At 50.0% G+C, this 17,920-nt stretch overlaps 1 protein-coding gene across 1 annotated transcript; it reads left to right on the top strand.

The window, feature by feature from the left end:
• Positions 1–920: 920 nt before the first annotated feature.
• Positions 921–17,915, top strand: LOC130526005 (probable E3 ubiquitin-protein ligase HECTD4; the record flags this gene model as incomplete). Its single annotated transcript, XM_057033333.1, has 31 exons — positions 921–1,617; positions 3,877–4,421; positions 5,176–5,265; positions 5,351–5,478; positions 5,781–5,889; positions 6,201–6,339; positions 6,432–6,602; positions 6,692–6,884; positions 6,962–7,123; positions 7,197–7,310; positions 7,408–7,548; positions 7,620–7,855; positions 7,939–8,081; positions 8,170–8,240; positions 8,315–8,420; positions 9,115–9,235; positions 9,316–9,438; positions 9,612–9,736; positions 9,869–10,022; positions 10,108–10,211; positions 10,708–10,906; positions 10,986–11,105; positions 11,185–11,289; positions 11,884–12,047; positions 12,135–12,380; positions 12,585–12,777; positions 16,966–17,070; positions 17,149–17,237; positions 17,314–17,486; positions 17,568–17,703; positions 17,783–17,915. Coding segments are annotated over exons 1-31 (4,785 nt in total), but the record flags the coding sequence as incomplete, so codon positions are not given.
• Between the last annotated feature and the right edge of the window lie 5 nt (positions 17,916–17,920).

Here is a 17,920-nt window from a genome sequence, read left to right as displayed (position 1 = left end):
TCATGTCAAGGGAGGGTCAACGGACTGCTTATCTTTATTACACTCGCTAACGATTATACTTTCCCTAACGTCTAAACTAATTCTAACAGAAAACAGAAACACATACAAAAAAGCAGACACAATTCTCTTCAATTTATAGAGACAAAGCATTTGCTCCACACCCTCATCAGTACTCCAATTAAGGAACAATTAATTTATGGGATCCTGTGCAAAAAACCCTGGTTTATGTCCATCCACAACCCAGTTTCTGGGGGATTACACACTCTGGGATGAGGCTGCTGCTCTTTACTGCATTTATTTTGGCTGCATATCAGCATAGCGGACTCCTGGTGCGTGTCGGACTGATGGTGGAGTGAAAACTTGGACATAATTATTATTTGTCAACACTGGGCCTATGCTGATTGGTTCATATTGAATTGTTTGTCAACACCGTAAGACGGGAGAGCAAAAAAAACCCCCAATACTCCAATAAAATGTGGTTCAGGCAGCGTCACCAGCAGCGCCTTGACCTGCCAACAGGGGGTGCTGCAGCACACATGAGTCTAATTTTTGCTGCACTTCAAGACGTATTGTAAAGTGTTTTTATTGTAAAATAACTGGAATTGTAGAATAATGGAAGATGACTCGTGATGATATTCCTTTCAGACAAAAAATAAAGTACAAAAGTGGTCGTCGGCACAAACATGCCTTTATTGCGGCACTCATCTGTGGGGAGGCGGCGCACATGAATGACATGTTTGCTCCTGTGGGGGCATGAACCTGAACATGTGTCAACGAGTGTGTGTGTGTGTGTGTGTGTGTGTGTGTGTGTGTTGTGTGTGTGTGTGTGTGTGTGTGTGTGTGTGTGTGGTGTGTGTGTGTGTGATCGCGGCCTCACAGAGACACACAACCGCCGAGTCTTGACCGCGGAGCCGCGGTGCATTCTGGGAGCCCCCATATAGCCTCGGAAACATGGCGTCTCACTGACGGTTAAGACAGCACAATTTTCTCTAGCGGCTATCGGACCGCCCGAGCTGCTAGCGAAGCTGTCCTGGTTCCGCCTTTTCCGCGTCGGAGGTAGCCACGGCCGAAACGGGCCCCACCATCGGTAGATTGTAGTCGTCACGTTGAATAACGGATTTAGTCCGGGTGTCACGCCCACCCCGCACGGTAGCGTTCCGAGCCGCACGGTCGCGGTAAGTTAGCTCGCCAGCCAGACAGCTAGCTCGCAGCGTCCGAGAGCACCACCAGACCGCCCTCGCTACGAGAGGAGAAGGTGCTGTTCCATTTTTACTGCCCCGCAGCTTACTGCTTGCGTGGAGCTTGACAGCACAGGCTGCTTGTCACGCACAGCCATCGGAGAAAGGGGCGACAGTGACGGCGGAAAGGCGGCGGTAGCTCGCTAGCAGCCAAGCTAGGGCGTTCCTGTTAATGTTGCCACTGAATTTTTAATGTTCGACCCCTTTGGCATCACCGTCGGAGGAGAGAGCGATGGGCTCCGGGGCTATAGATTCGTCCCAGTGGCTTTCTGTGAAGGAAGAGACGATATTCCTTCACGACGGACTCATTCGGGTCACAGATCTGGCCGAACTGCCGAGCGAGATCGGAGTGTCGGAGCAGGGGGACACCGAGCAAGAGGTGGGTGAGAGCCATCCCTGACACACAAAGGGATTTCTGTAGAAAGTCCGGCTTGCAGCTACTCTCACAATGCATGTATGGCTGTTCCTTTATTACAGCTCTGCTATGCGCAGGTGTCCCACCGGGTTGGTGTGCATGTGTGCAGCCCAAAGTTCTGAGCAGGGCCGTAGCCAGCATCCCAAAAGTGTGGGGGATGTGGTGCTGAGCATCAGCTCCAGATGCAGACCCTTAATGGCTGTGTGTCATACCTTATTCCTGCACTCTTCTTGTTCATATTGCTGCTCCGGAGCTGCTGATAACAGCCTGGCACCGGCCGTCTTTGTCCTCCTCCATCTGCCCCTCGTCACCCTCGGCCACAGCCACCGCGCACGCTGATCCAAACGCTTTAAAAATGAAAATGGGCATTTCATGGATGCACCTGGGATGGAACCAAGGCTTTATTTTGATGTGGTCACCTTCCAACCTTCCTCTCTGACTGTCTTTGCCCACCCCACTAAGCTGGGTTTGGCCAGGTTACTTCATACTTCATGAGAAGTATTTATATACAACCAAATGACATTATTCCTGGAATAAGAAGAAACTTGAGATACAGATGCCGCTGCTTTTAATCTCATTGCATTGACAAACAACAAGGCAGCATCACTTCACATGTGCAGAGACGCGCAGACGGTTCAGTGGAGCAGCAGAAGTTTAATGTTGCATTAAGCTGCATAAGTGTTCAGTTACTGCACCCGAAGCAAAGTGGCCGCGGCTGGATGGAGTTACGACCGGAGGATCCTGCCAACAGCTGAGGGAGGAAGTGGTTCTTCAGTCTGTTGGAGCGGCTGGAGGTCCGCCCTTGGCCCCGTCTACAGCAGCACCCCGTTATCTCCTCCTGGAGCGGAGGTTTGGGGGGGGGGGGGTGATGGTTTCAGATGATTTTAGGGGTTGGCACTGTCGCTAGAGAAATTGGTTCTGGACTCAAAACCGGTCCGCTAGTGCAAATGCTGCTGTCTGGGGCCAAGATGACACTGTTCTGGATGAATTATGGGTTGTTCTGATGGTGATATGCATCATGATACGATCTGTGTTTTAATGTCCACATTTGTGTAAGACAGGTTTGAGAACGCAGATTGCCTCTGGGTGCTTATATTTGGTTAAGCTACAGCTAGCTTAGCATTAGCGGAGCTCGTCATTTTCTAAAACTGTTTCTGGTGGTTATAGTTGTTAAATGTCAACCTTTAGCAGCTTTCAAGTTCACTGGCAGGATGGTTTCTGAGAAAAGCATCGATCGTCCTCTGGCTTTTCCTCTTCTGCATGCTAATGCTACTGCATGATAACAAGACAGCAGTTAGCTTGACATGCGTCTGACAGGACTGTGTGACTGCTGTATTTGCTTTACTAGCATACTAGCTTAATGCTACGTCCACAAACATACTATTTAGGCTTCAAATGAGCCATTTTTGGCTGGCTATGTGCAAGCGTGCGAGCCACAAAACTAGCTTGTCGGCACAAGCTGAGTGATAAGCAAATTGAACAAGAGAGGCGGTTCTTAAACAGCCGAATCACCATCTGATCACACTCAGCTGGTGTCATGTTTCATTGAATGGCGGACGAGGGAGGCCAAAAGGATGCAGCTGCAGCACGGACGCCGAGGGGCTCGAGTAACCGAGAGACCCTAGCAAGGCAGGAGTGTGGGCGTTGCACCCTCCATTGGGAGAAATGTGGGAGAAGTTAGCATGACATGTACAAATGTGTCCCTAGATGAGTCTTCATGTGTGGACAGGAGGGGTTCCAAGCAAGGTGGAGCAGGATTCCTGAAATTGAATCAATGCAATCCTGCTTGCTAAATGCTATAATGGATTTTTTTTTTCCAGCCAATGATTCACGGGCCAGAGTACGTGATCAATATCTGAGCTGCTACTTAAGTACACACGAGTATCCCAAATGTGCTTTGCTCCGATGTTATTTTAAAGCCAAACGGCCCTCCGATGGGGCGAGGCTTCTGGAAATCTTTCAGCTTTTAAAGAGGCAAGACAAAAGCCAAGCCCACCTCCTGGAGGCTCATGCTAGCTAGCTTAGCGTTCCTTTAGCCTAAAAAAGCATCGTCATGACGTCACTTATTGGGATAAACTCTCCTCCTCTCCTCAGACACCCCTGTGACGATGGCGTGCTCCTCCAACAGGTGGCGCCGCGGCTCGCTTTCATCAGCGCTTTCATCCGTGCGGCGTCTGTGGACGTCCTCTCACCTTGTGTCGTGGTGTGTTTCCCCTCCCACAGATTCTCACATTTGAGACGAAGAACCCAGTGGAGCTCGCGGAGCGCCTGCGCGCCGTGTGCGGGAATCAAAGCAACGCGTACGCCCGCCTCCTGGAGTACCGCCTCAATGCTCTGCGGGGCCTGTGGGGGGCGCAGCGGCAGCTGGCCCTGGAGGAGCAGCAGGAGCGCGAGGGGACTGGAGGAGCCGATGAGGAGACCCTGGCCTTGCTAAAGAGACAAGGCCTGCTCCAGCAGCCCGAGCAAGCCCCCTTCACCTCCCGCGTGGGCCTGCTGCTGGTCTTCCCCCTCCTGCAGTCGCAGACGCGCAGCGACCCGGCGCTCTGCAGCGTGACCGCAGAGGTTCTGTTGGCCTGTCTCAGAGACTGCCAGCCCCTCAGCCTCAGCAAGGAGCCCGCGGACTGCCTCAACGGCCTGGAGGGCCTGCTCTGCTCCTGGCTGGAAGACGGCGCCCAGGAGTGCGGCCAGGGGCACCAGGGGCAGATCCTGCCCACCCACAGGCAGAGGGAGAACGCTGCCGCGGCCCTTGTGGCGCTGGCCTGTGCCAGGTGAGGACACGGTTGCTCTCTCGAAGCTCTCCCAGGTCCCGATGCGTGTTGGCGTTTGTCTCGATCCGTTTCCTGTTTGCTAGGTTCAAATAAGTTTTTGGACAGGACGTGACAAAAGGCCTCTTTATTAGCTTTGCCTTAAAGAGGCGTCGTTAATATACTGGCGACGTCATTTGATGGGCGGCTCATGAAAGAGCGAGACAACAGCCATTGAAGTTCCTCTTTGATCTCACACAACAAAGTGAGAAGTCAAAACGCGGTCTGTGGTCTGTGTTGTTCCGTCCACGAATGTAGCGAAATGTGGATGTTTCTCTGCGTTTGTCTGCAAATTCCGGCTTCTGCCGCTGACAACGGATCTTGACTTGTCAAAGCCAGAACCCTCCATCCTTTGAGCCCTTTGTTCCCTGAGAGCTCTTTGTTGTAGGGAACGATCCAGCCTGCCGGTGCTTTTGGCCGCGGCAGCGGCGGCTAATTAACGAGCTAACGGCTCTGCTGCCCACTGTGTGACGGTGGAGTCAACGAGGAAACACGCTTGTTGACAGTCAGGTGAAGGAGGGGACCTAGTGTTTGAGCTCTGTAGCTGCACCCTTTAAAGGGATAGTTGACCTGAATCATCTCATCCGGAACTGGGGAACCCACTTTTGCTGCACACACACACACACACATCCTTGCAAAGTTCCCCTCTTTAATCCCAAATGAACTCCTCCATCCTTCTGACCAACCCTGACGTCTCCTGTCCCACCCTGGTCCTCAGGGGCTCTCTGAAGACCTTCGTCCACACGGTCCACCTGCTGCAGAAGCAGACAGATCTGGGCAGACTCCCCGTGTCAGATGTCCTCTACAGGTGAGCGCTGCGCCCTCTCCGCTCTGGGAAGACTCTCAATGTTCCGTTTCAAAGCTCTAATCATTCTGTGTCTGCCCTGCTTCAGACTGCTGCTCTTGGAAGGAGGCCCGGGCTCCCCTTCCTGCCTCCTGGGGGGCAAACACAGCGTTTCCTGGGGGTTTGAGGACATGCTGCCCACAGCTGACAACTCTGCTGCTGGAGCGGAGAATAAAGGTGCTCCAGAACCGTCCTTATTGTAACCTTTGATGGAGATGCATTCATGGTCTGGGTGAAGCGTCGGGGCACTTTAGGATGTGGTCGTTTGGCTTCCATCACAGTAAAACTTTGACAGTCTATTTTTAGCGGCAGGATTTGCATATGAATGTATTTAAACCATCCAGAGACGTGGTTCTCTTCCCTCTGTCGGACCCCACACGCTTGTTTTGGCCTGTTTAGCATCTGTCCTCTGATTTCTGCGTCCCTGTCGGCGCCGTCGGTGCAGTTATTTTTGCATCCTTTTGTCCCTGTCCCAGCAGACACCGACCTCGGGCGCTGTCTCGCCACGGACGGACTTTATCTCTACACCTCTAATTCCTCCGGGAGAGGACTCAGCAAGATAGGTTCTGGTTTACACGGGACGCTGAGGTAACCTGAGACCTTGTCCTCCCTTTTGTTGAGAGATTAGCACAAGACAGAGGGACAAAGCGTCCCAAATGTCCAGCATCACTTCCGGTTTACTGACGTCATTAGTTCCTCTCTATTTTGGCCTTTCTGGCCAGAACCTTCTCTTGTGAGTTGGTGTGGTCGTATCTATGATCGCACCGGCTCCTTAGAGGGGGGCGCCCTGCGTTCCTGGGGTTGTAACTGTCCAAAACGTCCGTTATCTGAGCCAAAGAAGCAGGCGCGGAGGGGTTTATTAAGACTTGAATGAGTTAAAGGTTTGCTTGTTTGCGTAGGGGGTTTGTGTACTGTCGGAATGAGGAGTTGGAGCCCGGCTGGGTGGTGTTCAGCAGCGGGCGTCTCCTCCACCGCCCGTCCTCTTTCGATGCCAAGCCTTATCAGCTCTGCCAGGTGGTCGACCCCTTCACCCTGCAGGTACGGTCTCCTCCGCACCCTCGGAGTATCTGCGGCGCGGGCGACCCCTCAGATGTAACCGGAGCTCTGCCGCGTCTCTACGGCCTCCTCAGGTGTCCCAGATTGTGCCAATGCCAGCGCACCACCTCCCCGTGGGCAGCAGCGTGACCACGTTGCACCTGTGCTCAGATGGAAGCTACCTGTACTGGGTCTGGTCCCCGGCGGGCCTCAACGAGAAGACGCAGAAAGGCCACTCGGTGTTCATGGACGTCTTCTGCCTGAGCGTCAGTAGGCTGCTGCAGCACCGGCGAGACGATCGCCCCCCCCCCACCACCACGCTGATGGCTCTCTCTCTCTCCCGACCTCCGTGCAGATGTTGACAGGCGTGTGCGTTGCGGACGTCTTGCAGGAGAGGGTGATTCTGGCTCGCAAGGAGGGCGAGTCCTCAAAGTGCTTGAACGAGCTTCTCCTGAGCCGGATGTCGCGCTTCCGAGCCTCCCATTCCGCCACATTGGCTGCACTCACAGGCTCCGCCATCACCAACACCGTCAAAGAGGAACAGTCGGGTAATTGAGCCGTCGCCGAGCCGACGCTGTCATTTAGAGACCGTTACATCTCCTCTCTTGCTTTACCTGGTTCCCAGCTGTCAACACGAGCTGCGGCCTCCCTCTGAAGACCCTGAGGAAGACCCCCATGTACGTGTGCGGCACCTATCTGGTGATGCTGGTCTCGCCCCCTGGGGTGTCTGGGAGTTCTGCCACTCGCTCTCTATTTGGCGGCACCAGCAGCCTGTCGTCTCTCAAGAGTAAGAATCTTCCCAGGACTTTTGGTTTGGGCGTAGCTGCCTCGTACGTTAAAAATGTTGTTTTTTTTACTAGTTTTAGCCTCCAGTCTGGTCTTCAGCCTGGCTGACGGGCAGTTCAGCAGCCGCGCGGACCTCCTGGATGCTCCTGGCAGTTCTCTGGGCCGCGGCGCCCAGGTGGCAGGCTTAGGTGAAACCAGCTCTCTTCCTGTTCTGCTGATACGCCTTCGTTTTTATTCACCAAAGTGTTTGACTGACCTTTATGTCCCGAACCGTTGGGGCTGCAGGGGCATGCTATGATGCGCTGAACAACCTGATCTGGACCTGCTCCAGTGACTACATCGACCAGTGGTGCAATCCTGGCAACCAGGCCTTTCACCATGTGTGCCACAGACTTGGCGTCAGCCACGCCATCAAAGAGTCTAAAGGTAAAGTGGAAAGATGCCTCCTCTTTGGAGGGAATCGGATCTTTTAGAGTGTGAAACATGTGCCTTCACAGAGGAGACGGTGGCCACCGGGGAGGTCATCAACCAGCTCCTTCATCACGTAGGTGCGATGTGCATCCATCAGCTCAACCTGCTGGCAGCTAGCAGCAACAGCCTGCCGCTGGGAGCCCTGCTGGGTAAACAACACCCCATCGAGGCCCGGCACTTTAGCAGCATCTGTGACATCATGGAGAAGGCCATGGTTAACGGAGACACCTGCATCATCCGCTGCATCCTGGTGGTGTTCCAGGTCCGTTTACGGCACACACTCGCCCGCTGTGACTCAGCCTTTTATCCCGGGGGTGACGCTGTGTGTTGTGCTGCCCTCTTAAGGTGGTATTCAGATTTTCCAGCCCGCAGTCGGAGCAGAACAGGGAGAGCGTGCGGCGCGCAGGCCTTTTATTATGGCAGCTACTTATGGCCCCTATTGATCATATAGGATCGGAAATCCAGAGGGAAGTGTGCTTGGCTATCAGGTGAGTCATTTTGACAGGATAAACCCGTTTAGACACACATTATAAGCTGGCTACAAGTTGATCCTTATTTGTCTCCTGTGTCTTTTAGTTCAGGCCTGAACATTTTGTATCAAGGGGAGGCCGAACTGAACAAACTACTGAAACTGGTCCTAACAGAAGGTGACCGGAACATTTTAGTAGGCTCTAAATTGTGTGTTGATGCCTCTCATGTGTGATACTGCGTGATGTTTCAGGCGAGAGAAACGGTGGGTTGTCTCAGCTCCGTGATGTCATCCTCACCAACTTGGCTGATCAGCTGCAGAAGAATAGATTTGGTAGTGAAGAAGACGACCACTACATGTGAGTAGCGATGTCAGCTCCTCCAGGAAGGTCCCGCTGACGTCCAACTGGGAAAGGGTTCTAGTGTTGTGTTCAGTTCCCAGCTGTCAATCAAATCAAATCAATCTTTATTTATATAGCGTCTTATACAATCAAAATTGTTTCAAGGCGCTTTCCAGAATCCCAGGGCCTGACCCCAGACAAGCAACAGTGGCAAGGAAAAACTCCCCTTTAACAGGAAGAAACAGGACCAGGCTCATGTAGGGGGACCCTCCTGCTGATGGCTGATGGGTAAAGAGAGAGGAGAGGGAGGAGAGGAGAGGAGAGGAGAGGAGAGGAGAGGGAGGAGAGGAGAGGAGAGGAGAGGGAGGAGAGGAGAGGAGAGGAGAGGAGAGGAGAGGAGAGGAGAGGAGAGGAGAGGGAGGAGAGGAGAGGAGAGGAGAGGAGAGGAGAGGAGAGGAGAGGAGAGGAGAGGAAACCCTGACCCAGTGGGGTGACAGAGGCCTGTCAGGTGTGTTGCCATGGTTCTGGACCCCGGCAGCCTTGGCCTATAGCAGCATAGCTAAGATGTGACCTAATGATTAGACGACCCCCTAAGGATGATAATCTGTCTGTCTATGATAATAACTGGAACTACAGAATTAGCAACAATCAGCTTTTTCAAAGAGGAAGGTTTTAACCAGCACATGAGCCACGCGTCTTCTCTCCCGCTCAGACTGGCCGACGACCTGCTGCACTGCATCCTCAAGACTGTAGTCCGGGAATCGTGTCTGCTGGTGACTAAATGTCAGACGGTTGCCCGGGACGATTTCCAGAAACTGCTCTCCACGGTGCCGGTACGAGTCGCAGCTCAGCAGAGCCAAACTGGACCTGCCTTTACTGAGATCACCCCGGATATGGTTCTGCTTGTCTGTAGGTGGTCTCGCCGAGTCTCCGTTACCTCATGGCTGTTCAGAACCACCTCCTTAGCAACACAATTCTTATCCGATCGGACGAGGGTGACGACAGTGACAGCTCCCTCCAGGGGGAAACATTAAAGGTACAGGTAAACATCCCCTTTAAATACGCCTACCTCTTCACACACAGGGTGTTGAGTCTGTAATGATGAGTCCGGTTCTTTTCTTGCCCTGAATAAATGCAGTTTAAAATGCCACGCGTGGACATTTAGGCAGTGGTTACGTAAGTGTGGGCCTATGCGTTGTGTGTTGCCAGGAGCTGCAGAGCTGTATCCTCTCCCTAGCAACTAAGGTCCTCGTGGGATGTGACGAAGTGCTGGAGACCCTTCAGCAGGTCACCACAGCCCTCATTAACAGTGACATCACAGACAAAGAGACCAGGTAATGTTCAAACACCTTTCAAACACCCTAAAACCAGACTAAAGTGTGTTTGTAGATACAAGAGGCCAAACTATGAGTAACAAGCTTCTGTTTCTGTGCTGTTTCTACTGTGTTTGTTCTGTCATTGTTCAGGCTGAGAGGCTTGGAGCAGGTAACCAAGGCCACCATGCTTGGGCACCTGCTGCCGGTGTTGCTCACCACTTTGATGCACCCCAACCTGCAGACGCTCACGCTTGCTGATGCCTTAATGCCTCAGCTGGTGCAGCTGGTCCTCTACACCAGCCAGGTCGGGATCCGCCGCGGTGCTTTTGATCAGATTTGGAAATAAGAGCCAACGTCCTTCTCAACGTTCTTCTTTGTTGGTGTCACAGACGGCCCTGTTGTTGAAGACGCAGTCTCCCCTTTTCACCGATGAACCACAACTGATGAGTGGCTCTCTGGTTCAGGGGGCAAAGCCCCGTTCTGCTGAAGACAAGTACGTTTTCTAAAGCAAACAGCAACTCTCTCTCTCTCTCTGTCTCTCTGTCTCTCTGGTCTCTGGCTCTCTCTCTCTGTCTCCCTCTGTGTCTCTCTGGCTCTCTCTCTCTCTGTGTCTCTGGCTCTCTCTCTGTCTCTCTCTCTCTCTCTCTCTCTCTCTGTGTCTCTGTCTCTCTCTCTCTCTCTCTCTCTGTGTCTCTGGCTCTCTCTCTCTGGCTCTCTCTGTCTCTCACCCCTCCCCTTCTTTCCACTTTCACTCTCTGTTGTCTTCTTTGCATCAAGGGAGACGTCGCGACACAAAACAAGGATCCGGTGCCCCTCGTTTGGGATCTAATCATTTCAGCTACTTGCATTGTTAATGGCGATATCCGACTCGACTCCATAGCGGAAACCTTTAGTACTCAGGAGAAACTTTCATGTCTGGACACTGATGAAAAGATAATGAAAAGTTCCTGGGGGGAAAAACAACCAACCCTTTGTTTATTTGATGTCAGAGTCCTTGATGAATGCGAAGAGCCGGGTTTCCTGACAGGACTGAAGATTCCCGCCCCCTGGGCTGCTGGGAAGACGGTGGAGACAGTTCACCCTGTGAGAGACAATTACAAATTCAAGGAGACGGTCCACATTCCAGGCGCTCGCTGTCTCTACCTGCGCTTTGACTCTCGCTGCTCCTCCCAGTACGATTACGACAAGGTATGTTCGGCCAACGCTTGTGTCGTACGTACGTCCTCCGTCCTTACTGGGTCACTAAAGCTCCTCTCTGATATCTCAGCTGGTTATTTATGCCGGCCCCAACACCAACAGCCGTAAAGTGACGGAGTACGGAGGGAACACTCTGGGATATGGCAGCCGCAGCGTTTTAGGGACGGGCTGGCCTAAAGACTTGGTCAAGGTAAAAGCAAGCCTCGCTAACACAACAACCACACACAGGTCATTCCAGAACCTGATGTTCCTTCTGCATCCTGCTGCAGGTTGAAGGAGACACTGTGACTTTTTCCTTTGAGATGAGGAGTGGTCGTGAGCACAACACCCCCGATAAAGCCATGTGGGGCTTCTCCTGCACTGTTAGAGCTCAGGTAAGCCTCTGAAGCCAATGTCTCTGTATTTGTTGCTCAGAATAATCAATCAGTAAAACAGTACGGTTTGGTTTTTGTTGGTTTTTTTTGATTAAATTACTGTTAGGGGAATCTTTAAATATTAGCCTACAGCCCATCCCAGTTCATGAAAACCAAAATGATGATTAATACAAGCTTTATCAGCCTCTGGAGATACCTGGTGGCCAGCAACCTGTGAAAGAGCTCCCTGACTGGTGTCTCCTGACCCAGGCAGTCTTACAGTCACTCCTCCTGACTGCTGGAGACATTTCTTTGGTAGATGATGAATTATCTCTCACGTTTTCCTGCCATTCCTGCTTATGGACCCTTCGTTTTTAAACATCTGAGTCTTTTTCACGTTCTGCAACTGCGGCCATGGATAGTTTCAACTCCACTGGAGAGAAGTAGGAGGCTGGAGGCATGTTTCCACCTGTTGCCATGGTGATTCATGTCCCATCCTTATGCAGGAGCTTCACTCAGGGCAGCTCAGTCGGACAGCCGAGAGTTCAGGCTTTGATGCAGACAGGAGAGGCGGATGAATGCGTGATGTGACCCTTTTGTGATGGTGCTTTTCAGGAGTCCTCGGAGGATGTTTCTGGAGGTCTTCCCTTTCTGGCCGACCTTGCACTCGGGCTGTCGGTGCTGGCCTGTTCAATGCTCCGGATTTTGTATAACGGCCCAGAGGTGACAAAAGAGGAGGAGGCCTGTCACGATCTGCTCTGCTCCAAGCTGCTACAGCGGTATTGCTGCTAAAAACATCCTTTACTCACATCCCACGGTACTGCAGTTTCTGAAGCTGATATATATGTATATATATGTTTTTTTAGATGTCAGTGGCAGGTAGAAGCAAATGGGGCCATCTCTCCAGCCCTGACGCCCAGTCCATCGCCTCTGCCACTCACCATTGAAGAGGACCAGGAGTTCACCTACCCTGCCGATATGCTGATCCCACCCCCGGGAATTATGCCAGGCTCCTATTTTGACTTGCCTCGCATCCGCTTGCCTCCGGGCATCATGGGTAGGCTGAGAGAGGTGTCTGGGAGAGCTCGACCGCAGTTCCGTCCAAGCATCAAGTAAGCAGGACACGCCGTCCCGTCACCAGTGTTGCCAGAATCGTGCCAAGCGGGGAAATAATTCCACACGATATTTAAAGATTTTTTTTTTCAGTTCTGTTCTAATGTGAATATAGAAAACACGTCTAGTTTTGTTGAAATTTCAAAGGGAAAGTTCTGTTTCCATTCAGAAAGTAACTCCTCCTCAATTGCTTTTTCTGTCAGGGAGGTGATCAGGCCCGATGTGATGGAGGAGGTCATCGTGTCGTGTGTCATTAAACATCTAAGCCTGATGGACGCCCTCCAATCCCTCGTCAACTATCAGTACCGAGAGGATCACACGGAGGAGTACGACTTGCTCTGCAAGATCATGGCCGAGACCTTTAAGAAGATCAATGCTATGGAGCGCCAGCTACAGGTGAGCTGCTGTATTGCTGAATCACACAGTCTTCAGATGCACTCGAGGGAAGTTATGTGTGAAGTAGCCCAACAGATACATGTTTCCTGGCTACAGAAGTGTGAAGGGTTGTTTTTTAAAAAGAGAGTTGAAATAGATTTAATATCTATAATGTAAATTAAGACAAATTCATCAAAAGGAGGTTTTAAACTCACCACACGGGACAGATGGTGGACAGGTAGCGTGATGGCTGATGAGGACGTTATATGTTAAAAGTCTTCTTGGAGTGAGTGAGATTGCAGGTGAACGCTGGCGAGGCTGACAGGACAATAATGACGTATGGTAGAGCGCTACTGAGTGTGTTTCCACAGTAATGACAGTATGGTAGAGCGTTACTGAGTGTGTTTCCACAGTAATGACAGTATGGTAGAGTGTTACTGAGTGTGTTTCCACAGTAATGACAGTATGGTAGAGCGCTACTGAGTGTGTTTCCACAGTAATGACAGTATGGTAGAGCGTTACTGAGTGTGTTTCCACAGTAATGACAGTATGGTAGAGCGCTACTGAGTGTGTTTCCACAGTAATGACAGTATGGTAGAGCGCTACTGAGTGTGTTTCCACAGTAATGACAGTATGGTAGAGCGTTACTGAGTGTGTTTCCACAGTAATGACAGTATGGTAGAGCGCTACTGAGTGTGTTTCCACAGTAATGACAGTATGGTAGAGCGTTACTGAGTGTGTTTCCACAGTAATGACAGTATGGTAGAGCGTTACTGAGTGTGTTTTCACAGTAATGACAGTATGGTAGAGTGTTACTGAGTGTGTTTCCACAGTAATGACAGTATGGTAGAGCGTTACTGAGTGTGTTTCCACAGTAATGACAGTATGGTAGAGCGTTACTGAGTGTGTTTCCACAGTAATGACAGTATGGTAGAGTGTTACTGAGTGTGTTTCCACAGTAATGACAGTATGGTAGAGCGTTACTGAGTGTGTTTCCACAGTAATGACAGTATGGTAGAGTGCTACTGAGTGTGTTTCCACAGTAATGACAGTATGGTAGAGTGTTACTGAGTGTGTTTCCACAGTAATGACAGTATGGTAGAGCGTTACTGAGTGTGTTTCCACAGTAATGACAGTATGGTAGAGTGTTACTGAGTGTGTTTCCACAGTAATGACAGTATGGTAGAGCGCTACTGAGTGTGTTTCCACAGTAATGACAGTATGGTAGAGCGCTACTGAGTGTGTTTCCACAGTAATGACAGTATGGTAGAGTGTTACTGAGTGTGTTTCCACAGTAATGACAGTATGGTAGAGCGTTACTGAGTGTGTTTCCACAGTAATGACAGTATGGTAGAGCGTTACTGAGTGTGTTTCCACAGTAATGACAGTATGGTATAGAGCGTTACTGAGTGTGTTTCCCCACAGTAATGACAGTATGGTAGAGCGCTACTGAGTGTGTTTCCACAGTAATGACAGTATGGTAGAGCGTTACTGAGTGTGTTTCCACAATAATGACAGTATGGTAGAGTGTTACTGAGTGTGTTTCCACAGTAATGACAGTATGGTAGAGCGTACGACTGAGTGTGTTTCCACAGTAATGACAGTATGGTAGAGCGTTACTGAGTGTGTTTCCACAGTAATGACAGTATGGTAGAGTGTTACTGAGTGTGTTTCCACAGTAATGACAGTATGGTAGAGCGCTACTGAGTGTGTTTCCACAGTAATGACAGTATGGTAGAGCGTTACTGAGTGTGTTTCCACAGTAATGACAGTATGGTAGAGCGCTACTGAGTGTGTTTCCACAGTAATGACAGTATGGTAGAGCGTTACTGAGTGTGTTTCCACAGTAATGACAGTATGGTAGAGTGTTACTGAGTGTGTTTCCACAGTAATGACAGTATGGTAGAGTTACTGAGTGTGTTTCCACAGTAATGACAGTATGGTAGAGTGTTACTGAGTGTGTTTCCACAGTAATGACAGTATGGTAGAGTGTTACTGAGTGTGTTTCCACAGTAATGACAGTATGGTAGCGTTACTGAGTGTGTTTCCACAGTAATGACAGTATGGTAGAGCGCTACTGAGTGTGTTTCCACAGTAATGACAGTATGGTAGAGTGTTACTGAGTGTGTTTCCACAGTAATGACAGTATGGTAGAGCGTTACTGAGTGTGTTTTCCACAGTAATGACAGTATGGTAGAGCGCTACTGAGTGTGTTTCCACAGTAATGACAGTATGGTAGAGTGCTACTGAGTGTGTTTCCACAGTAATGACAGTATGGTAGAGCGCTACTGAGTGTGTTTCCACAGTAATGACAGTATGGTAGAGTGTTACTGAGTGTGTTTCCACAGTAATGACAGTATGGTAGAGCGTTACTGAGTGTGTTTCCACAGTAATGACAGTATGGTAGAGCGTTACTGAGTGTGTTTCCACAGTAATGACAGTATGGTAGAGCGTTACTGAGTGTGTTTCCACAGTAATGACAGTATGGTAGAGCGTTACTGAGTGTGTTTCCACAGTAATGACAGTATGGTAGAGTGTTACTGAGTGTGTTTCCACAGTAATGACAGTATGGTAGAGCGTTACTGAGTGTGTTTCCACAGTAATGACAGTATGGTAGAGCGTTACTGAGTGTGTTTCCACAGTAATGACAGTATGGTAGAGCGTTACTGAGTGTGTTTCCACAGTAATGACAGTATGGTAGAGCGTTACTGAGTGTGTTTCCACAGTATGACAGTATGGTAGAGCGTTACTGAGTGTGTTTCCACAGTAATGACAGTATGGTAGAGCGTTACTGACTGTGTGTTTCCACAGTAATGACAGTATGGTAGAGCGTTACTGAGTGTGTTTCCACAGTAATGACAGTATGGTAGAGCGTTACTGAGTGGTTTTCCACAGTAATGACAGTATGGTAGAGCGTTACTGAGTGTGTTTCCACAGTAATGACAGTATGGTAGAGTGTTACTGAGTGTGTTTCCACAGTAATGACAGTATGGTAGAGCGCTACTGAGTGTGTTTCCACAGTAATGACAGTATGGTAGAGCGTTACTGAGTGTGTTTCCACAGTAATGACAGTATGGTAGAGCGTTACTGAGTGTGTTTCCACAGTAATGACAGTATGGTAGAGCGTTACTGAGTGTGTTTCCACAGTAATGACAGTATGGTAGAGCGTTACTGAGTGTGTTTCCACAGTAATGACAGTATGGTAGAGCGTTACTGAGTGTGTTTCCACAGTAATGACAGTATGGTAGAGCGTTACTGAGTGTGTTTCCACAGTAATGACAGTATGGTAGAGCGTTACTGAGTGTGTTTCCACAGTAATGACAGTATGGTAGAGCGTTACTGAGTGTGTTTCCACAGTAATGACAGTATGGTAGAGCGTTACTGAGTGTGTTTCCACAGTAATGACAGTATGGTAGAGCGTTACTACTGAGTGTGTTTCCACAGTAATGACAGTATGGTAGAGCGTTACTGAGTGTGTTTCCACAGTAATGACAGTATGGTAGAGCGTTACTGAGTGTGTTTTCCACAGTAATGACAGTATGGTAGAGCGTTACTGAGTGTGTTTCCACAGTAATGACAGTATGGTAGAGCGTTACTGAGTGTGTTTCCACAGTAATGACAGTATGGTAGAGTGTTACTGAGTGTTTTTCCACAGTAATGACAGTATGGTAGAGCGTTACTGAGTGTGTTTCCACAGTAATGACAGTATGGTAGAGCGTTACTGAGTGTGTTTCCACAGTAATGACAGTATGGTAGAGCGTTACTGAGTGTGTTTCCACAGTAATGACAGTATGGTAGAGCGTTACTGAGTGTGTTTCCACAGTAATGACAGTATGGTAGAGCGTTACTGAGTGTGTTTCCACAGTAATGACAGTATGGTAGAGCGTTACTGAGTGTGTTTCCACAGTAATGACAGTATGGTAGAGCGTTACTGAGTGTGTTTCCACAGTAATGACAGTATGGTAGATGTTACTGAGTGTGTTTCCACAGTAATGACAGTATGGTATGGTTTACTGAGTGTGTTTCCACAGTAATGACAGTATGGTAGAGCGTTACTGAGTGTGTTTCCACAGTAATGACAGTATGGTAGAGTGCTACTGAGTGTGTTTCCACAGTAATGACAGTATGGTAGAGCGCTACTGAGTGTGTTTCCACAGTAATGACAGTATGGTAGAGTGTTACTGAGTGTGTTTCCACTCTGACCACCAGAGTGTTGCAGAACTGGAGCAGAAGTGGCAGAATGAGGTGGACGAGGCCCATCAGGGCAAGCTGGAGAACAACACACCTTTCTTTCACGACTACCATTTTTTTGAGGTAGGTGCTTTCACGATAGGAGCTCATCTATTATCATCTCATCAATAAATGCTTGATTTTGGTTTGTGTGTTTTGTAGAACAAGATAAAGGAGCTGGAGCTGCTCTGCTCTTTAAAGGAGGTGCCGCTGGACTTTAGAGATTTGGAAAATGTCGTCCTTTCATTGAGGCAAGTGCTTCTAAGTCCTCTCACTTCTGAACTGCGTTCTCTCAGCTTAGTAAGACTTGGTTTGTGGAACCATCAGGGAGAAGTTCTTTCAAGATGTAAACACCGGTCACCTGAGAAGTGGCCCCTCTCTGGCCAAGACCAAGGCCCTGATGAAGAGTCTGATGAATCGCTCTGAGCTGTTGCTCCACGTTACCATCGCTTCACAGTGCAGGAGCTTGACCAACACACCTGCTGGCACCCCGGGTCCAGGTAAAGTGTGTGGCTCCCTGCAGCTTGTGCGGTCCCACACGGATAGCAGCGTTCATTCCTGCCAATCTTCCGTCTCTTTAGCGTCTAAATCTGTATCGGATGCCAAGTCCGTCAACCCCATGGTGAAGCAGCCCGTCTTCCTGCGCAGCATGTCTGCACCCTCTGACCTGGAGATGATTGCTAACCAGGATGTGGAGTTTACCCATGCTCCCCAGAGGTTTTTGAGTTGTTCACACGAGCGGGTGACTAGAAGGGGTCGTGAATTGACATTTCTGTATTTGCTGTGACACTTGCAGAAGGCGACACCACCCTTCGAGCCACCGCAGCAGCTCCTTCACCCTGCTGCAGTCTTTGGCCATCGAGGACAGTCGTGACAAACCAACGTACAGCGTCCTGCTGGGACAGCTCTTCGCCTTTATTGGAACACTCCCCGA

This window comes from Takifugu flavidus, chromosome 5 (assembly GCF_003711565.1).
Source record: "Takifugu flavidus isolate HTHZ2018 chromosome 5, ASM371156v2, whole genome shotgun sequence".
NCBI classification, from domain to species: domain Eukaryota; kingdom Metazoa; phylum Chordata; class Actinopteri; order Tetraodontiformes; family Tetraodontidae; genus Takifugu; species Takifugu flavidus.
The sequence above is the reverse complement of the archived record's forward strand: the minus strand, read 5'-3'. Positions and strand labels throughout refer to the sequence as shown.